This window comes from Calidris pugnax, unplaced genomic scaffold (assembly GCF_001431845.1).
Source record: "Calidris pugnax isolate Ruff unplaced genomic scaffold, ASM143184v1 scaffold49, whole genome shotgun sequence".
In the NCBI taxonomy this organism is placed as follows: Eukaryota; Metazoa; Chordata; class Aves; order Charadriiformes; family Scolopacidae; genus Calidris; species Calidris pugnax.
Window position 1 is genome coordinate 4,505,391 of NW_015090798.1, and position 22,330 is coordinate 4,527,720.

General features: G+C 45.8%; 1 protein-coding gene across 1 annotated transcript; it reads right to left on the reverse strand.

The window, feature by feature from the left end:
- Positions 1-3,629: 3,629 nt before the first annotated feature.
- On the reverse strand, positions 3,630-22,307 carry LGI2 (leucine-rich repeat LGI family member 2). Its single transcript, XM_014937139.1, has 8 exons — positions 22,126-22,307; positions 21,869-21,940; positions 18,743-18,814; positions 15,334-15,405; positions 14,889-14,960; positions 13,631-13,800; positions 7,549-7,713; positions 3,630-6,364 (listed from the first exon to the last, which is right to left on the reverse strand). Exons 1-8 carry the CDS (start codon positions 22,305-22,307, stop codon positions 5,547-5,549), a joined length of 1,623 nt encoding a protein of 540 aa, XP_014792625.1. The 3' UTR covers positions 3,630-5,546.
- Positions 22,308-22,330: the final 23 nt, after the last annotated feature.

A 22,330-nucleotide genomic window follows, 5' to 3' on the forward strand; every position in this document is an offset into this window, starting at 1 on the left:
CTTGTTGTCTGTTCCTTGGGAGAAGAGACTGACCCCACCTCTCTACACCCTCTTTTCAGGGAGTTGGAGAGAGAAAGAGAGAACAAAATGGAAGAGAGCCAGTGATCAAGATGCAGAGAGCAGCACTGCTCCCTCCTTCCACATGCCAGCCCAGGCTCCACACCGACCCCACCAGCAGTGGGTGGCAAGGACTTTCTTGACCCGTTGGCCTTTCATTCACAGGACTAAAATGGAGAATTAATTGCCAGGGCACACCTGCAGCTGGCGGATGAGTCAGCCCCAAGGGGCTGCTGAGTCAGAAGAACCAAAACAGCCACTGAAGTTGGAAAATGAGCATTCTTGTACAATCCAGTGCTGATGTCCAAGCAGGAAATAGAAATGAACTTTGGAATAAAAGTCAACAATTGCAAATGAATAAAAATGGGAGCAACGCTACCAGAAGCCCTTCATTCTGGTGATGTCATGGTTCCTAAATGCCCTTCAGAAATGCAAATTGCCTACAATGTAATAAAAAGGGCATTTTCTAGAGTGTGCAGAGCTTGCATAGTTTAATTAAGCATAAACTAGGGTGACTCTGGAAAGGAAAATGATGTGGATTGCATTCTCTGAGTGACCTTGGAAAGGCACTTAGATACTTTCTCTACACAGCAATTAAGTAAACTCACACTTCATAGGCTGTCACTCCTATCCTTTTCCTTTATTTAGAAACATATTTTTTGTTCTCCCTGATTCCCTGATCTCACGTTGATTTATCTCTGTGCTTAGAAAATGTGATTTGTTTCCCTCAAGGTAACTAAACATTTGTCTGCAGCCTCACCATCTCTGGTTTTCTAATCTCTACTTCAATATTACTTATATTAAACTTCTGGCACCTGTTTTCCTTGCCTTCCACCAAACTCCATCTACCTGACAGACGTGGCAAAACTGGAATAAGGAGATGCCGATAGAAACTTCTCATCCAATCTTTCCTAGACCAACCTAGTGGCCTTCTGCAATTGAGTGACTACATCAGTGGACAAGGGAAAAGCTATGGATGACATCTATCTGGACTTCTGTACAGATAGACTTCTTGACACTGTCCCCCACAATGTCCTGCTCGCTGAATTGGAGAGACGTGGATTTGATGGGTGGACTGTCTGGTGGATGAGGAATTGGTTGGATGGTCGCATGAACTGTTTCATGCCCTGCTCTGCCTTCCATAGGAGTGACCATCCCCGCATTGCTCTTCGGAAAACGCTTTTCTCTTGGCATCTTGCTGTGACTTTCAAAGAGGAATAGAAACTTCCTGAGGAAGATTTGAAGAAGGTGATAACGGGGTAGGAAAAAAAAAAAAGTTCACCCAGCAAGGGCAAAGAAACCAGGGGAGGGCAGGTGGGGAAACGGTGCTGATTGGGAGCTGATGTTTGATGGAGCTTCAGTGAACCACACCGCAAGGGCTGCTGACTCATAAAAAGGTGGAATACCCAAAAGGAAAGCAATGATCCCGGAGCAATTGCATCCCATTATGGTATGTCAGACATGTCTTTGATTGCAAAAAGCCTATAATTAGTTACAGAGGGTTGCGCTGCTTCTGAAGAAAGAAGGGGAAACAAAAAGAATTATTCCCCGTGTTAGTGACTGGCAGGATCAGTGGATAATGCTCAAGGACTGGTTTAAATAAAATGTATTCACCGCTGATAGATTTAGATTTATTTCTGCAATTTCAGAGTGAATGCCAATGGTTCAGTAAAGTTTAACAAATCTTAAGAGACCCCACAGCGAAGATTTGAGTCTAGGAATTAATTTTAGGGCTTGGTTCCTATCCCCTGTGCATGTAAGGATTAAGTATATTTTGAAAATTATTTTGAAAATTGAGATCTCTGGGTCTCGTGCTAAGAAAGAGAGGAAACAACTGAGTTAAAATGACCCGAAAATCGTAGTAATAACTGCATTACATACTTGCTGACACTAGATGGGGTGTAAGGAAAGAGGGAAGGGGAAAGCCAGGGAACAGCAGCACCTTGGAGCTACCTCAGGCAGAGAAAGAAGCTGAGGTCAACTAAGCTGAGCACGGCTTCCCCCCCAGCTTTCAAAGGCCAAACCCCATCCTAAATGGACAAGGACTCGTTTGCCCATCTTTGTCCATCCCTCTGGCGGTGTGGATCTTCACAGCGTGGATGTTTTAACACACACAAGGCACCATGGTGGTCTCGTTAACTACATTTTATTCATACACTGGAAGAGTACATACATGTGTCAGTAGCATAGATCGCATCAGCCCCTCTTTACTAAAAAAAGCTCAATGTATATACAGCCTTAAAATGCTCCCACTGTAGCTAGCACACTGTATTAAATCTATGCTTATACAAACTGCCGTTCTTTACATAGTTGTATGTATTTTAGAATACATTAAAAATGACCAGCTGGCATGTTCTGTTATCCTTTCTCACCGTCCTGATGGCCTAACGTTTGCAGTAAATTATGGATATGCATAGTTTATTTATCACTCAAAATTATTTCTATTGCAGAACGCGGGGCCGCGGAGACAAAACCGGTGTTGCATTTGGAAAGGCAGAAGTTATTTCCCTGCCCATGGCAGGGGAGCTGCAACTCTCTAAGGTTCTTAAGGTCCCTTCCAATTCAATCCATTCTATGGATTCTATTTCCAATGCTTTGCCATTTCTGCCTCCTGCAGCTTTTCCTTGGGAGCAGGGAGAGCAGAGCAAGGCTCTTTTTGAGATGCAGCCTTTGTTTAATCCTGAGAAATGTACCGTAACCTTTTCTTCACTGACTGTTAGTGTTGTTTTTGGTTTTTTTCCCCCTCCCTTTTTGCTGCTTTGCCCTCCAGTGCCCTAACTCAGCAGAACAGGGGGGCTCCTCCTGCAGCTGGGAGGGATGGTGAGCTGGACTTTCTGACCGGCCCACGCAGCCACTCAGCAGAAGCAGCAGCCTGCCCAAAGAATTCACCTCCCTCACCACTGCCTTATGGTCCCATGTGAACGAGCTAGCCTCCCCTGGATCACTTTATCCTCTTTATTAAGCCTGCCTCTGCAGAGATCGTTTTAATTCGATTCAACTTGATAGCCAAGTCTCCAAAGTCTCCTTGGCTCTCAAAAGAGTACAGCCTCCTGCTATTTTCCAAGCTCTTTTCCACCATCCTCTTGCTTCCCTTCAAGTAAAAAAAAAGTCAAAATCCAGTATCTCTGAACTAGCTTTTAGCTCAGACTGGTGCCCCTTGCTGAGGGAATGGTGCTCACAGTGGGCCCCACAAGAAATGAGAAATGCCCCTCCTCATCAGAATATCTGACTCTATTTATAAAACACGCACGCTCGACAGAAAAGCAATAAAAAAATGCCTTCCCACAACAGAGGTTAAAAAACCCATCACGTGCCAGCAATACCCACTTTAAAAAGTGAACTGGGAACACGGTAGAGAATTGCATTCACTGGCAGACGTATCAATCATCTCTTTGTTTTGTTGCGTTTGTTAGCTCAATCTGAGGAGAGGTATTGCCCAAAACCTGCTGCAGAGGGTTACTTTGCATCTACTGGTCTGGTTGAACCACCAGGACCGACACCACACTGGGACTGGGAGGGCAGAGTGCGATACTTCAGATGGGCTAAGTTGCCAGTGTCATTGAAAAAACACCGCACTGGGAGGGCAGAGTGCAATACTTCAGATGGGCTAAGTTGCCAGTGTCATTGAAAATAAACCCAAGATGAGTACCTCCATAGGAAAAAACCCCCACCTAATGTGCACTTTTAAAACAGAAGAAAATGAGTTATGACTCTGACAGGCCAGTAATAATTTTATTTCACAGCAGCGAGGCGAAATTTGGGGAAGGCTGAGATATGGCAGGTCACTGGCAGGTTACAACTCCTCGTGGGACTCCTTGTGCATAATCCTCTCCCGCAGCACTGCTCACATCTCGGATGCCAGAAAGCCTATGAGAACATCTCTATTTGTGCTAACAGGCCATGTTTCAGGTGTCCAGGGGAAGAAGCGTGAAGCTCTGTCCACAAGGAGCTGGTGAGAGAGCCCTGAGCGTGAGGGAACAAAGGACAGTTTCCTTTCTCTGTCTGCTTTATGCAAAGCTTCCCTATTATCCTCTGCAGAAATGCAGCAGCAAGAGATGAGAAAACAACCTCGTGTGCTAAGTGGTGTGAAAACTTAAAGGAATATATTGTCTAAGTGAACTAAGAAGGGCTCTGATACATAACTTTGTTGGGTAAGGATGGTGGAGAGCCTTTCCATATCCTGACGGAGGCTCTGCGTGCCAGGACTGCCCTATTTTAGGATATGAGACCAAATGCCTTGGTCTGTAGCCACCCAAAACATCAGTGCAGCAATGTCCTCCTGTTCCACCTTCAATGGCTTGGCAACCTGGCAAAAGGCTGGGGCTACCAAGAGGAAACCTTTCTTCTTGGAGACAGGGTTAGCTCCAGCCTGAAACAGCTCCTTGCTTTCAAAATCTGCCTTGGTTTCAAAAGACTTGGTGATACCGAGGTCATATTCAGACCTCAGCCAGAAGGAGGATTCCCCAAACAACAGCTTGTGATGACCAAAACCTGAATTTATTGCTTGTGAGCTGTGCTGAGGGGAGAACACTGGAGAACAAACCGTCTCATTGCCTACAGATGAGCTACAGCTTGGAGAAGGTGAATGTAGATGGTTCAGGCTAAACTTAAGCTGCACCTTCCAGAGTGAGAGATCTCTACAGATTTACTTCTTTAAGCACCCCAGAGTCTACTGGGATCATCAGGAAGAGTGTAAATTGGGGCAAAATGGAGCGGAATACTTATTAAAACAGAAAGTGGAAAGAACTTGTAGTCGATTCATTCATGGTCCCACACAGACCTCTGTTATTATCAGTCTGTGTTAACTTGTGGACATCTCAGTGTCTAGAAGTGACATACCCTTCTTTTCCCAGCAACCCAGCTACTGTGGGCTGGGCTACTGGTTGTGCACAGTTTGTTGCTGAAATAGTGACTAACGGAAGAAAAATGGCAATAGATTCTGAATTTCCCTTTAATCTACAGTGAATTAAAATGATGCCTTGGCCTTACTATAAACCACAAAGATATATTTTGAAGACAGACCTCAAGAAACCAAAACAAAGTGTATTCTGGAACATTCCTGTTCACTTCTATAATTCATTAGCAACCATGAAGAACTGGCTCTAATCTTAAAACTCACTACTAACATGTTCGTTTAAGAGTGAAGATAATTTCTACGCTTTGTATGGCTTACTCTTCGCTTTCGTTATGAGATGTTCAATTCAAGGTAGTTTTCTGGGTAAAACTTAGATCATTCTCTTAGATGTGGACATTAACCCTCATGCACTGTGCTCTCCTCTGGATGGCTGCAGATTGCAAAGTGTCTTTGAAAAAGAATAAGACGGACATGTCATGCAGTAACCAAGTAGATGCAATCCCTGATTAATATGCAAGTTTGAAAAGTTCAGAAAATGTCATCAGGCTCCATAGGTGCACCCTGTTTTTTGGAAAGGTCTCTTTTTGCTTTGTGTATAAATGTCATTCTACGCGAATTTCACTCCAGCAGCTTTTCATAAACTCAAGTCAATGACGATGTGTTCAAATATTTGAGTGTTTCCTTTAAAACTAGAGGCAAAGAAGAAATCTCTTCGATCCGTTGACACAGCCGTGAAGGACCGTGGCGCTTGCACGTAGATTTCTTTAAATAACCTGAAGATCTTCTTTTCCCCGTCCCACTGGTAAATCTGGGAGAAGGTATAGTCACTTCCCAAGGCTAGGTAGTAATTGTTCTTGAAGGAGAAAGGCTGCAGTGTCATGGCTCCTCGGGATGGAAGAGCCTGGATCTCCACAAACTGTTTGCTGTTCCATTTCATAACCCTGGAGTCACCGATGAATCGGGTGAGGGTGATGTACAGGCTGTCTTGCATCCTGAAACTCTTCACAGCCAAGACGTCTTCCATGTTGGGGATTTCGCTGTGAGGGACAAACTTTTTGGAAGCTTTGTTCCACTGGAGTATGATGGGAACCTGCGAGCGGCTGGAGAGGATTAAATACGATTTCCCATCTATATCAAGAAACTCGGCATCGGTGTCCCTGAACCACTCGTGAAGGGACTGGTATGAGTAAAATCCTTTGTTATTCCACTTGTACACTGTTGACAAGCCTGCTTTAGAGCTATCTGCTATGACAAAAAACATTTCACTGTCTATCTCGAAAAGCTCTATATCGTTTGGCTTGGAAATGCGAGACACTTCGATATCCTGGAATTTGACAAACTTTGTCCAGCTTTCGTCATACTTGTAAATGTGTGAGCCACCAAAGAGCTGTGCCACCACCACAAAGACTTGGTCACCAACAAGAATGGCTTTACATCCCACTATGGACTGACCTATTGCCCAAAGGGAAAAAAAAAAAAAACAACACAAAAAAGAACATATATTAGTGCAGTACAAAGCACCCTTTAAAACAGAGAGATTACCAAACAGCCCTCCCCTTTTTATTAGCACAGTACAAAGAACCCTTTAAAGCAGAGAGATTACCAAACAGCCCTCCCCTTTTTTAAACCTGCACTCTCTCATAATTTTGTCCTCTGCTACACACTGCCAGAGCTTCTTTTCATGCTTTTTTCTCCCCAATAACTGGAAAGATTGCTTCACATATTGGAAATGTCACACCCCTCATGGTGTGCAAGTGTGACTCACTCTAAAATGCTCATTCCTTTTTGTCCAGAATAATTTTTCTTTCTCTGTTTGTTTCAAACACAAGCCCCCTAATATCCAAAACAATTATTTAAGCCAAATTTTATTATTCAAAAATAACAAGAGTTGTTTTCTCATGACTCAGCAGGAATCTGAAATTCTCTTATTCTTGGAACATCAACCTTTCCAGCTTAACTAGAAGAATGAAATAGGGTCTATTTTTCTTGCTCCATGAGGGAGCAAGATATTTTTGATATTGTAAATAGAAATATTGATGCATCTTGTGGATGTATCACCTGACAGCAGGACGAAAAAGTAAAACCTAACTCTCTTGTTTCTGTTAAGTACTCTTGAGATTACATTAAACTAGAAATATTTAGGAATATTGGAGTTGCCAGATTAGATCAGATGGGGTTATGGTCTGCTTTGAGAATGTCAAGTCACTGTACAAGAACCATATCCAAAAAAAAGTAACAACCAGACTATTTATGCAAGGTTTTGTTGGAAGAAGAGAGAAATTCCTCCCCAAAGCACACAGTTTAAGTAGAACTGTAGCTGCACAGATTACCCTACATGTTCTTGGCCACAGTCACTAGAGGAGACTTGCCCGGTCCCCTACCCATAGCTGTTTCACAGCCAGCCTGGGATGGTCTGCCACACCAGATGCACCCTTCAGACCTGTTTCCTTCTATGTGCAGTAGATTATTTTTGCATCCTACTCCATGAAGTCACTCCTGTCCAAATATTACACGCTTTGATCTGCTGAATTCTGTAGAGATTCAGCACAAAACCCACCAACTGGTCCCATCTACAAATCTCACCCTTGTGAAACACCAATAGTTCACCAACGACTGGAATCCCAGCGTTCACATACCTGTGATATTGTCATAACTCCTGAAATTCATCTCAATGTGATCCCACTCTAGCACCATGCAGTTCTCCATGCTGGGTTGCGCAATGGCTACGAACACATCATTCTTTGAGTTGAAGGTGTCCACCGAAACGGACTGGTAGGGCAAAATCTGATGAACAACAAAATCTGGAAACACACATTGACAAGAGTTAGGATCCGTACTTGCTGGAAACACGTCAGCGGTCGCTGATTCTAACAGTTTACACTGAATAATGAGTGAAATACTGTGGATTTTGTGTAATCCTAGCATGGAAGCATCAGCGCTCACGTTAGGCATGCAGCAACAGGGGAAAGCGTCTCCTGCTTCAGGCTTCATAAACTGTCCTCTAGAAATACAGTTGCCAGGGATATCAAATGGGTAAATGGTGGCAGAAATCAGATTTTTCAGCTCGGCTGGCTGGTATCAATGAAATCAGGGTATCGAGAGAGAAGCCTCTTTCCCCACAGCTGGAAGTTGCTTTCCCGTCAAGTGAAATGGCCTTGCCAGAATCACTCTCAAGCTGAGAGACAGCAACTTCCAGCTGAAGTCCAATAACTTCTTAAGTCATGCAAATTTAATGGCTAGCAATTTGTGTTATGCTAAACCAGGCAGAAAGCGAAACGATAATCTGAAGTTTGCCTGGGGATAACCCCATTTTGGCTAGACCATAGACAAAATGGTGTAATCAAAAACTCAGTTAACATAACGTTTTATGGGGCGTTGTAAAGTAGTTTAGGCATAAAATACAACCAACCTGCAAGTCACTACCCATTGGGAAATATATTCTAGATACTAAGACTGAGGAGCTGGAGCAACCTGTAAAGACTAAGGGTGTAACTCCAAAATTCAAGGTTTCTTCTCAAAATCCAAGTGTCTTTGTGGATTTAACTCTAAAATTCACCCTGGGCTATGTCAGCAGTCAGCATAGAGCCAGTTTAGGGCAAGGAGAGGGGACCTCATTGCCCTCTACAACTCCCTGAAAGGAGGTTGTAGGGAGGTGGGTGTTGGCCTCTTCTCTCAAGGGAATAATGACAGGAGCAGAGGAAATGGTCTGAAGTTGCAGCAGGGGAGGTTTAGATTAGATATTGGGAAGAATGACTTTCCTGAGAGGGTGGTCAGGCACTGGAACAGCCTGCCCAGGGAGGTGGTGGAGTCACCATCCCTGGAGGTATTTAAGATGTGGCTCTTCAGGGCATGCTCTAGTGCCCAAGATTGTTGGTTTGTGTCTCTTTGTGGTGTGTTTTGTGTTTGTTTGTTTGTTTTTGTGGTTGGACTCGATGATCTCAAAAGTCCCTTCCAACCATGAAGATTCTGTGATTCTGTATGTGATCTTTGGCCAGACTGCTGGACAAGGTCATTATTACCAGAAAAAAGATAAAAAGTATGGCCAAGCTGACAAAGAAAAGCCACCCCTTGGGTCTGGAAAGGGGCAGGAGGCCTGCCCTGAACTTATGTGTGGATATAGGTATATGGAAAAGGAAATGTATCTTCTGCCATGATGGAGTTTCTCTGCAGAACCACGCACCGCTCCGTTTCAAGCTCCATTTGCCACGTGCCTTCACCGCACGCTCCTGCGCCCAAAAAGGGCCTGAGCATCCAGGGAGTCTGGTGAAATGGTAATTAAGTCCTCACTCCGGTCCCTCGTTTTGGTGCATTACAAAATAATTGTTTTCTGAATGAAGAACCCTCTGTCTCTGCATGCTTGAAAGCCTTGCCCTTGAGGAGCTGCACTTCTGGAGAATAAAGATAGATGACTACCATTAAACAAACAGAGCGGGCTCTACAGCTGCAGAAGAAATGACAGTCTCCATTCTTCCAGGGGCTGTTATAAATAGAGTTTGGGCTCGATTCATAAATGCTGGTAGGAAAACAAGAAAGTTGTCTTCATTCTTGCTGGGAAAATAAAAGAAACGGTGAAAACTGACACTGAAGTATGCAGAAAGTGAAAGCGAGTGATAAATCATGAAAGGTAGCTAAGGCTGGGACAATAGCAGATACAGTCACGGAAAATCAAAATATTTTTTTAAATTTTGAGGGGAAGAAAAAGCAAACCCACACCGGAAAAATCTAACGCTGAAAAAGACATCTCTTGAAATCTGAACAGTTGTGAAACTCTGGGGGAATGTGTGAATTAAAACAAACCAGTCTGTGAGTTAAAACCCACTGCTCATTCAGAAATGACTCAGTGTTAACACAGCTATTTTTACTTGTACCTGTCATCGGGCTCTTCATGTCACTGGATGAGTAAATATGGGTAATAAAACCAGCCGTAATCAGTAAAAAGCCATCGAGGCTGTTTTTAGCACCAGCTGGAAATACCAGACTGCAGCGGGAAACAGGGTTACACAGTAAAGTGATGCTCCCCCATCAGGCTTGCCAAAAATTTAGGTCTTGGGGGCTCGATTTAGTTTTACAGGCAGATCCTCATGCCTTACTTGAATGCTAGAAAGAGCTCGTACAGTAAATACAGGGTTGGGGGCGGGGGGGGGGGGGGGGTTTTCCCAACATTTTTACACAATCATATGGGGCTGTAAATTGCTAAAGTTGGTTGCTATTGAAAATGAGACACTGTTGAGAAAAGAATCTCATGAAATAACCCACTTATTTTAAGACAGGCAAGGTTCAACCCATGTGGCTAAGCTTATCTGACAAACAAACAATGTAATAAACTGCAGAAGATACAGGTGATGTGGTGAATGAGAGAAAAGCAAAGGTAGAGCTCCCTGAAGAAAATGGAGTCAGAAAGGATGTGAGTATTCAGTGTAAGTAAGTTGGGTTTAAGGAGGAGGGTATTTCCCAACATTTTTCTCTTTTCAGCCAGATCAGCTTGCTCAAGAGAGGGAAGGGGACATGGCCCTCACTTCCCTCATGCTGCTGGCTGCACAGTTTTACTTCTCCCTGTCTCAAGACATGCAATTTTAATGCTGGTTTTTTTTGCCAACTGAGGGCTGGGGTGGTCCCCCCCAACCTCCAGCCACCCTCTCTGCCTCTGCCCCTTTGGCTGTTGAACTGGTGTGAGCTGTCGTGGATGAAGGTCCCAACGCTTGGGTGGCTGGTCTGATTTTGGGGCTTTGAGCAACCTGGTCTAGTGGGAGGTGTCCCTACCCATGGAGAGGGGTTTGGAACTCAATGATCTTTAAGGTCCCTTCCAACTCTAACCATTCCATGATTCTGTGATTTCCCCTGCTCTGGCTGATCCCAACATATGGGAGGGTTGGTGCAGAGGGGGAGCAGGCAGGGAATGCTTGAGAATGGTAAAAAGAAAGGGTAGCTGCTCCTAAACTGCATCCTGCAGCTTGGCCACCAGTCGGTTCCCATGGCCTCATGGCCCTTCTTCCCCATGGTGGAGACTTCTACTCCAGGTGAGGCCACCCTGCAGCTGGAGGCATCCTTGGGGAGCCATAAGCCTTCCCTTCCCATCATAACTCTTAATTTGCAAACTACCTTCCTTCCAGCCAGGGGGAAGAGGGGAGGACCACCTCCAGAAGACAGTCTCAGCTAGGTAAAGAAAGAAGAAACCAAGCTTCTGAAGTTCTGTGAGAAGATCTGGGCAAAGCAGGTCCCAGCTTGTTCCCAGTGACTGTGGGCATGCGAGGCCCGTTTTCCAGTCTCCTGAAAGTAAGTCCACAGTCCCCTGCCGTGAGTATGGCCACAGCACAGCCCCCTCACACACTCTTGCAGGAGAAAGACAGGAAAATAAAAGAAATGGCTTAACCTGCCCCCGTGATGCACGCTGTGAGAAATGGGAAAGGGAGGTGCTACCACAAGAAGAGTTAAAAGAGCAGATGACCCACGCTGTGGATGGCTTCCTCTGTGCAGAAGCAATAGGAGCATTTTGTTCTTTGGCTTTTTTGTTTGGTTGGTTTTTTTGTTGTTTTTTTAATTTGGCAGCATGTCTTTACTCCTCTCCTCCTGTTACCATTGTACCAGTGGGTGCAATGAACCGATGGAGCCGCCGAGATGCACGTTTTACGGAGCAAACTGCTTCGTTACCACGTCCTGCATCCAGTCCTGCTCCACACAGAGCACCAGAGACCAGGAATGATGGAAAGACTGATTGCGCCTGGTGAAGGAGGGAAACACGGTGCTAAAGACTCACAGGAGTGAAGGTTGGAGAGAAAGAGCATTGCCCATCACTGGAGAAAGGAGAATACACCTACAGGGTGTCCTGCTTTACTTCAGAGTATGGCATGAGGCTGAGCCTGTCACTCATCAGTCCTCAGGGAGTGGATACAGGCATATTTACATTCCCTTTGTGTCTGGGGGAGGCAATGGCAGAGAAGAAAGAGGCCTGACACCACAGCCTGCCAAGGCCACTGGAGGGTTACGGCTCCAGCAAGGCAGCTTGCAGCTGGGTGCAGGGGACACGGTGCCATCTCAGGGGTGACACGCTCCTGGAGATGTGCATTCCTACTCCATTTATCTCTGGTTTGTCCCTTATGTGTCATTTCTGTGTACAGTCTGTCACTCTTGGACACGCTGTAAGGAGCTCCATGTCTTCTGCACCTTCCACCTTCACGAGGCATGGGAGCTCTGGGGAGCATGGTGCTGCCCATCCCCAGGACAGACACAGCCTGCCAGAGATCAGGACTGGTCTGAAAACATCCTTGACTACCTGAAGAGTGTATTAAAGCTCTGTGCTGTGCTCTAAGAGCCCTTCTCTGATGGCACCTGGACAAATACTCAGCGGGGCCGTAACGCCTTAGCTCCCCAGCAGACTCTGCAGCACGAGAAATTAAGAGTTACGCTCGGCGTAATTTCCTCGCTTACTGCAGACAAAGGGACTAACGTGAAGGGTGAATTTTGCCTGTAGCCACTTCACAGTTAGCTTTCTGGGTATGAAGAGATGGCAGAGGGCAGCGAGGTCAGTGAAGGTCTGAGGAGCAGTCAGATTGGGCTTCTCCTCGCTCACTGCTAGTGCTGGGCAATTGCCTAAACAAGATGATTGAGATGACACGAAGCCTGCTTTTACCTTGGACTTTTGCATCCCAGTGGATTTGCAGCCACAGGTACCAATCTAAGCTACATCGCTCTCCTGTTTCCCACATCCTTTTATGTAGCAGATTATCACCCTTTACCTCTTCTGCTAGTTGAAAAAGACCCTTGGGATCATCGAGTCCAACCATCTACCCTACTCTACCAAGTTCTCCCCTACACCAGATCCCCCAACGCCACATCTAACACCACATCTAAATGACTCTTCATAGTTGCCCTTCATACCTGGTCCTGAAACTTTATTTTACCTCGCTAGTAACCAACTTTTCTACTGCCTTTTAATAATGGTGACTGACTTGATGATAGATAAGAGCTCAAATGCCTCTGATATTACTGTATTGAAAAAAGGCAGAGTGCTGACATCATACACATGAGAGATGAAAACCAATACTCGCAGCTGATATTCTCAGTTACATGATGTGACTACATTTAAAGATAGGTAACAGCGGCTCTTCGGTCATAAAATATGAGCATAACCACATGCAAGTTTCTCTTCACTTCCTTCAGCATGCTTTACATTACCTAAAATAAAAATCAAGATCCTAAACAAGACAGTAGTCGGAATATTATTGGCTATTTCTCTCCAACTTAATGGAGTCCCATAAAGAACTGCCGGCAGTATTGCCGCCACATTTGATGCTATTAAATCGTGGCCTATTGAATAAAGATAACAGATATAGCCACATCATTTGAACTTCTTTTCATTGCTTTCTGCGAAATGCAGAGATTTTGGGAAGCTCATCTGCCATAACTATATGGCCCTATTCCAGACAATAGAAAGCATTCTCTGATGAAAATTAAGTCACAAAGTGAGTCATAATCAAGTCTTTTGGAATATGAATAGTCACAGCTCTTCTCCCATTATCGCTTAATCCAAATAAAAACTTGGTACTTACTTTGGCTTCGAAATGTAATTTTCCCATTTTATGCTTGTTCTAGTACTGGGAAGTGCTTGGTAAGTAACCCTTTCCTCCCCCCAGGCCATGCTCACAGAAGCGAAGGGGTATAGTCTAAACTTCTGATATTTAACCATTTTGTAGTGTGCTTAGAAATATACATTCTGAATACCTGTAGTGGTGCATTCATAATCAAAACTTGTCACATCATTTAACTTCTTATCCTGATATTCTGCTGGACCAATACACAGGACATCAGAAACAGTGGAATTTGTCATCTTTAACCACAAAAACAACCACTTGGCTTTGCAGTCACACTCAAATTTATTTCCCCTTAAATCTCTAAAAAAACACACAGAAATAAACATATTTGAAAAGGTTGATAGCAATATGAATACTACAGAACTATTATCACCTTGACATGCTGAATTTAAAAATATCGGAGCGAATTGGTTTTGAACTGAGAACAGGGAAGTTTCTTAAGTTTTATTTGGACTCTTTTACTGTGGAGTCTCCTTCACTGAGTGTTGTCCTTGGAAAAACTTGTTTAAATCTAGGAAACACGGTCACGTATAATCAGAGCAATAGACCACCGTGATTCACGTGTAAAGTCACTCATGTTTATAAGTTTTCCTAAGGTTAGGACTGTAAAGTAATAAATCCTGAGGGTCTGGTCGTCTGCTGCAAGACTCCTTCCCATGATATACCACTGGCACAGATAAATCCCATTCCTTCACTGAACTGGGGTACCAGAGTGGCCCTGCTGGCACCATTTCTGACTTACATTTAAAATACAGATGTAAGGTTTGTATTTTTAGAGTCGCTGCTGTTGTGGAGTCAATTTATCCTCCCCTTATTAACGTTAAGTGCAATTTCAACACTCTACCTGCCCTTCGATCCCTCGGCAATTTTTGTGGCTTAAAATTATACCTCGCTGTTTGGCCAGGCCAAAAATAGAGGAAGCTGACTAGCAGCTCAGTTAGACAAGAAAACACCAACAGCAAGTCAGCAATGTGCTACAACTGCACAAAAACAAGAAGAAAAAAAAAAGCTTTTTCTTTTTAAAAAAAATAATAGATGCCTTTTACTAAAATACTCTTAGGGAAGACATGCAACAATAACAGGGAAAAAATGTTCAGAGAAACTGTATTTTTAAAATTCATCGTCTCCCTTTCCCTAAGAAACAGTTTGTAGGAAACATGGGAAAGAAGCACAATAAGGCCAGCGTCACGAGGAGCAGCAGCCGTTTGAGAAACAGCAGTTATTTTAGAGGAGACCACCGAGGAAACAATTTTCAACTGAGAAAAGCTAAAACAACCAAATGCACGTTTCTGTCCTGGGCAGGTACGGGCTATGACACCACACAAACCAGAAGGTACAACTCAGAGTGACAGAAGAAGGCAATCAAGAGGAAGATTCTTATTACTTACAGTTCAATTAGAGAGTCTAAATCACTGAAGACATCCCTTGGCAGAGCTTTGAGGTGGTTATTGGCCAGAGAACTAGAAAAGAAAGTTAGAGCTTAGTATAATTGCTATTTCTTGTTTGGCTGACTCTTACTGAGTTCACTTAGAGGTTGTTAATTACCAAGTATTGTCCGGCCACCGGCATCGTTAATAGTTACAAGGAACAGGCACAAATTAACTACTCTCATTCAAGAATGGAGATTGCTTGAAGCTGAGGTAAAAGTAAGATACATAAAGCCCACCCCGGCAGGAATTTTTTTTTTTTAAGGCCAGTTTTTAATTAGTGGAAGGGCCGTTGTTGACAGCAGGAGGAAGCAGAGGGGGTTTCTGTGTAGCAGGGAAACCAGTGGTTCCCCCAGAAGGGTTTTGTTTAAGCACTAATTGCTCCACCAAATGTTAAATAACTTACAGGTGAGTCAGGTCTCGAAGGCCACGGAATGCATTCCTTGAAATGGTTTCAATTTTGTTTCCTTCAATGAATCTAGGCCAAAAAAAAACCAAACCAAAAAGTATGTTAAAATACTTTAATTAACATTATTATTAGCATCACGGGGGGTTTAATCTCCAAATTCAGCACGTTCCTGAGCAGCACCTTCAGACTGAAAGGTGGGGACATCTGGGTGGAGCTGCTCATGTTCCCTTTTCCCCTTTGCTTGGGTGGAGGGCGAGGAAGGACCAGAATGGCACAAGGGACAGTATGGGACATGAACATCCAGCAGAGGAGGAACCAAATCAACAAAGCAAAAAAACCCCCATTATTCCTCTGTTGGTTAATCCTCTCTGATTGTGTCGTGTGAGGCAAGAGCCCTGCGTAGGAGAGGCTTCTGAGATGGACTTCAGAAGCCTCCTCTGCGTTTTAAGACCATGGGGCTGCCCAGGCTGCAGAGGGATGCTCTGATGGGGACCTCCCATGTGGCTGCAGGCACAGTGTCACCTCCTCACCCACCAGAGCCCTGACGTGAGCTGCAGCCAGCCCAATCCTGCATAAATGGCAAGGTCACTGCCTTGATTTTCTTCTTGCTGCCGCGGCTCAGCTCTCTCCCACCGGGATGCCATCTCTGCAGGGCTGCACACAAGTCACGGCCCCGAGAGCTGGGGAATTAATGACAGGCAGGTATCGATTCCAGGAGCAGGCTGCTCCTCCTGCCTGCACGTCAGCGTTTAAAGAAAGAGCTGATATCTGAGCATCTTGACCCCTGAGCACTTGAGGACGCGTCCCCTAAACACACCATCAGCGATGGCAGCCAGGTGGCCATCAAGATATTGCATGGCACAGCTGTACCTGGATGAGGACAGTTGCATGCTGAATTCATAAAAGGTTTTATGAGATAAAAGCATCTCCCTTCCTCCTACACATCTTTGTTTGCCTTCCAGGGAAACAGAGGAAAAATGCTATAAGCCAAGGGAATCAAGATGGGGATGCCCCATCCCTGGAGGTGTTAAATGCCAGGCTGGATGGAGCTTTGAGCAGCCTGGTCTGGTGGGAGGTGTCCCTGCCCATGGCAGGGGGGTTGGAACTCAATGATCTTTAAGGTCTCTTCCAATCCAAACTGTTCTGTCATTATATATATATATATATATATATGTAGGTATCTGCTGTGAGTGCTCCCCAGCTGCTCTTCATCCAGATATATATACATATATGTAGGTATCTGATGTGAGTGCTCCCCAGCTGCTCTTCATCCAGAGATTTTTCTTTGTACACAAAAAAACCCTTGTCATTCTTATTTGTCAGTTCTTGTTCTCACAGAATCACAGAATATTCATGGTTGGAGCTTTGTACACAAAAAAACCCCTTGTCATTCTGATTTATCAATTCTTGTTCTCACAAAACACAGAATATTCATGATTGGAAGGGACCTTTAAGGTCATTGAGTCCAACCGCAAAAAAACAAAAAAACCCAAAAAACCAAAAAACAAAAAAACCCCACCCACAACCCAAACCAACACACAGCAAAAAAACCCCACCCAACACACAGACCCAGACCCACACCACACCCACCCACAGAGAGACAAAAACCACAACCCAAACCAACACACAGACCCACACCACACCCACCCACAGAGAGACAAAGACCAACAATCTCAGGCACTAGAGCATGCCCTGAAGTGCCACATCTACACGTTTCTTAAATACCTCCAGGGATGGTGACTCCACCACCTCCCTGGGCAGGCTGTTCCAGTGCCTGACCACCCTCTCAGAAAAGTCATTCTTCCTAATATCTAATCTAAACCTCCCCTGCTGCAACTTCAGACCATTTCCTCTGGTCCTGTCATTATTCCCTTGGGAGAAGAGGCCAGCACCCACCTGTCTACACCCTCCTTTCAGGTAGTTGTAGAGGGGGCAACAATGTCCCCCTTCAGCCTCCTCTTCTCCAAACTAAACATGCCCAGTTCCCTCAGCCTCTCCTCACAGGACTCGTTCTCTAGACCCCTCACCAGCTTGGTGGCTCTCCCCTGGACACTCTCCAGAAGCTCAATAAGCAGCTTCTCCATAAGGTCTGAACACTGGTAACTGTGAGATGTGAGTTACTGAAGGTGTTAACGGTGTTACTGGCTGCACAGCCAAGAAAAACCCTGGAGAAAGGCCCCTCGCGCCGGGTTCCCAAAAGCTGGAGGTGTGATTTGCTGGGGACAAGAAAAACCCCGGAGAAAGGCCCTTTGCACCAGGTTCCCAAAAGCTGGAGGTGTGATTTGCTGGGGAAGAGGGAAAGCTCTGTGGACTTGGCAGGGAGGGCGACCACAACCACCAGCTGAGACCAACCAGCTCAGCAGCTGCTAAAGGAAATTGAACCTGCAGGGCTTTACCAGGCGTTACTGTTGGCTGCTCTGCATTTATCAGACTGTTAATCCTGAGTACACCCTCCTCGACACCTCCTTGCCCACCAGACTCTAGCAAGAGTCAGTTTTACGAGCGTTGGTTTTCCTTTAGAAAAAGCCAGAAGTGTTTTCCACATTTCTACCTTTGGCACAGGAAGGCGGGCACAAAGAGGAATTATCATTTTTCTATTTTTTTTTCAGTTCATACTCAAGAGTTTCAAACGTCCCAGCTGGTGTATGGTGACACAGGGAGGTGGCAGTCCTTTGGAGTATGAAGTGAGGACAACCTGGGACCAGGACTAATTCTTTTTTTCTTTTTTTTTAAAAAAAGAAAAAGGGTGACCTTTTAAAAAAAATTTTAAAAATCGGGAAATGAAGGTAATGTAAAAATCAAGTAAGTGAACTAAGTAAAGGAAAGGTAAATAAATTTAAAGAATAATAGAAATAGTTACAATAATTTATATGAAATATATATATTCATACATTTACCATTCTTTATAAATATAAATACATTTTAATATATATATATTATAATATATATTTATATATCAGTTCCACTAGCATTAGATGGAATACCAGAAAAGGGGCAAAACTGGAGAAGAAAGTTGGGGGAAGAGAAGGAGTCTGGTAACCAGGGTTGTTCTGGGCAGTAGGTGGACACTCTGCAGCTCCTCTGCAGGCTGCCAGAGGGCCAGGAGAGGCTTCCCCACCTCTCTCCTGAGGTTCAAAGCCCCTCGACAGTGATGGCACTGCTCTGGAGAGCCAGGACAAGCTCTGGCTCATTTTTTGGGTGTACTGTGACCACACAGAGCCACCTTGCATTCATGGCGGATTATAAAAATCCACTGCAACCTCTGAAAAATGGCAAGCCATCGTGAAGGACAAACCCTTCACCTCCTCTGCTCCTGGGAATCACAGTTAGAGACTCAGACTCCACTGCCGGAGTCTTGGCAACTTATCAAAACGCCCTGATTTATAATAGAAAACACCAAACTTACAGGTATTCTAGGTGGAAGAGACCAGCAAAGGCATCATCTCGTATAACGGTGAAGGAGTTGGAGTTCAGCAAGCTGAAAATGGAGGAGCAAGCATGAGAAAAGCACATTAACACCTGACACACTGGATTATGCCCATTGTGTTTATTGCCCATGACCAAACTAATCTTAGCTGACTCAAGCCCATGTTGCCCCACACATAAAACACTGTGGAATGGTCTATTTAAAAAAAAAAAAAAAAAAAATCAGAGGCATAATATAATGCTAGTTCATGTCCACTGCTCCTCAGGAATAATGCTTGCTGGGACATTCACCTTGGTTAAACGCAACCTGGCCCTTGACTTTCTGGTCCCCTGAGGAGGACAAGCCACCTTCAGAGGGGTGGGGACCCCAGCTGCCCACCACCCCTCCAGACACACCAACAATTTCCAAGAGACCCTCTCAGCATCACTCCTGGGCTCCTAAGGACCAGGAATGGCTCTCATTTATGCAGTCACCATGGGGCAGAGCCTCACTCATTCTGCGTTCCCAGGGGGATGCTCCAAGCCTGACCTGCTGATGGGCCACAGAGGTCAGAAGGGAGGACAGGACACGGATCATCAGCTGGAAGCACAGATGTGCCCAGAGCACCAGAGAATCCTGCTGTCCTGGAAAAGCAAAGGCAGCGAGGAAGAGGTAGTGCTGCCTGCTCCAGGCATGGCCGTGCCCTCCCAGTGTGAGCTTCAGGGACAAAGCACATTTAGATTAGATAACAGAAAGAAATCCTTTCCTGTGAGGGTGGTGAGACACTGGAACAGGATGCCCAGAGAAGCTGTGGCTGCCCCATCCCTGGAGGGGTTCAAGGCCAGGCTGGATGGGGCTTGGAGCAACCTGGTCTGGTGGGAGGTGTCCCTGCCCATGGCAGGGGGTTGGAACTGGATGATCTTTAAGGTCCCTTCCAACTCTAACCATTCTATCATTCTACATCAGAGCCACCCCAGAGTGGCTGTCACCTGAGCCAGCACAAGGCAGTCAGCGAGAAGGAAAGGGCTTTGCCAGCAAAGTTCCTTCTCTGCTGAATCACAGCACAACAGTGGATGATCCCCAACCTCCAAAGGCACAGAGAGCGATCTCCTTCTAAGAAAACAGCAAAACTTCTCATTCAGTCTAAAAATTGAACACTACTCAAAAGAAAGAATTTTTCAAAAATCTCAGCATTTTCCGCTACAAGTGAATATGTCTGCACTAATCACTTTATTAAAGTAATATTAATCCTCTTCTTGTATGGTTTTAGGCATTTTACTGAAATTAATTTAGAGGACTAATGAACATTTTCCCTGGATCCTCGGTTATTATGCTAATGTTTGACAAATGCTCCTTAAATTATCCCAAAGAAATCTGAGGAAGGTGCAGGCCACCATCAAAAATGAATCCTTGCATTACTATTTTACCCTGGCTACTGCCAGAAAGGACATAGTCCTGAGGTACCCAAGTGCTCAATTACGCATGTATCTCTTCCGTCACTTAATCTTTCCTTTTTTTTTTTTTTAAATTCCTGTTTGAAGGGAGAAGTCACAAATTACACTAACTGACACAATTTGTCAGGGCCTGAGGCGCTGGTGGTGACAAACCCCTCTCGCTCCCACCTCTGATCTACCACATAAAGTGGTGACACGGGCAACTTCCAACTTTCCCAACAACCGACTTCTGCCCCACCACCCCAACATCTCCTCCTGGAAATCTCCTAGGGCTAAGGAAAAGGGATAACCTTCCTCTGCTCTTCCTCCCTCTTCCCAGTACCACTATCCAAAACCAGCCGGCTAAGGAAAAGGGATAACCTTCATCTGCTCTTCCTCTTCCCAGTACCACTATCCAAAACCAGCTGGATTCCACCCATCTCTGATTTTCCACCCACAGTTTCTCTCTAAAATAGAATAGATAAAATAGAAATACCCACTCTCTACCCACTCTTGGATTCATGCCTTTGCCCCCATCCGCCGGCAGACAAAGCCCCCCTGCCCTCTGCCCAGAGTGGTGGCAGAGGCCTCTGTGGTGACCCTCAAGTCCCACAAAAACTTGGGTTTGGGACTGCTGCCACGCTAAAGAAGGGGAAAGCGTCCCCTCCTTGCTTTGCCCACTTCTCCCTAGCTTTTTCCACGGGGTGCTGCTCCCCAAAAACCAGCAAGAATGAGGTGGAGGTGCCCGAGGAGAGAGGATGCTGGCCACCAGGCTACCAAATGCTTTTAGAGACTGGTCTCTTGCCCAGACCAATTTTAACACCTAGCCTTGAGGCAAGCGCTTGGCCTGGTTTTCTGGTGTGCCTTGCATCTTTTTGCCAAATTTCAATTTGTCCGTGCTTGGGGGGTAACCTGCTCCTTCCAGGGGGGAAGGTGTGGAGGGTCCCCCTTGGTGTTGGGCATTACAGGTGAGCTGCAGTGGGCTAGCCAGGGCACAGGCAGCGGCACGGCTTCTCTGTGGACTACCAAGTCTCCAGGCTCCCCAGTATCTCCATGCCTTCCCTGCTACTGCCCCCCAGGACAGCTAAATGAGAGCAAATTTGGGTATTCACACTCCTGGCTGCAACCAAGGGACTTGCCCAGGGTCAGGGAGGAGGGAGGGCTGCAGCGTGCTGGGAGGTGGGCCACCGGCTCGTGGGATAGAGGACCACCAGGTCATCCAGGAGGGCCACCTTCCGGGTGGGATGCTGAAGCAGAAAGTCATGCTGCAGACACCAGAGAGGCTTTCCTCCCCAACGTGTCCCGCTCGCCCCCCAAATCGTGCCCGAAACATCCCGAAACCAAAGCAAGACTCACGGGCAAAAAGTGAGCAGGAGTGAGAACCACCACATGACACCAGGGAGGAGAAAAAACTCAGCCCCGAACTTATTAAAGATTGAAATTTTAAGATAAGGAACTCAGGGCTTCAGAAAACATTTTTTTCTCCTTCCGCAACTAAACACACAGTTTTTATGAAGTGGTTTATGAGCGGAAAATGCTCCCCTCTGTTACGAAAGAGCAGCTCCATCAGCACAAGCCGGGGCTTCACCCCTTCCCTCCCTTTCACCAAGGGCACCCCCCCCCCCCCCCCCCCTTTCCCCCGCCGGTAAGTCTAATTAGGGCGAAGTGCTAATTGGCCCCTCGCGGTACTCACAGCAGCTGCAGAGAGGGCAGGTGGGAAAACATCCTGTCCTTGAGTTCCGAGAAGGTCCCGTTGACCAGGCTCCTGGAGAAGAAACCAAGAGAAAAGCCACCCATCAAGGAAGGTTGGGGGGGGGACAGGGGACGGGGACACGCACACACCGCACAGCATCCCTTCCTCCCGCATCCCCCGCATCATCATCATCATTATTAATCATCATCATCATTACCGCCTTCCTCCCGCATCCCTCCCGAGCCCCCACAACTCACAAAGAGCCCAGGCCGGCGGGCAAGGTGCGGGGAGCCCCCGCAGCCCCCACGCACAGCGCCGACTCCCTCCAGCAGCTGCAGGGGGGCGAGCAGCGCGGTGGCCTCCGCGGAGCGGCGGTGGCCAGCGGGAGGAGGAAGAGGAGGAGGAAGATGAAGAGGATGGAGAAGGAGAAGGCCGCCATCCCGGCTTTTTTCTCCCCCCCCA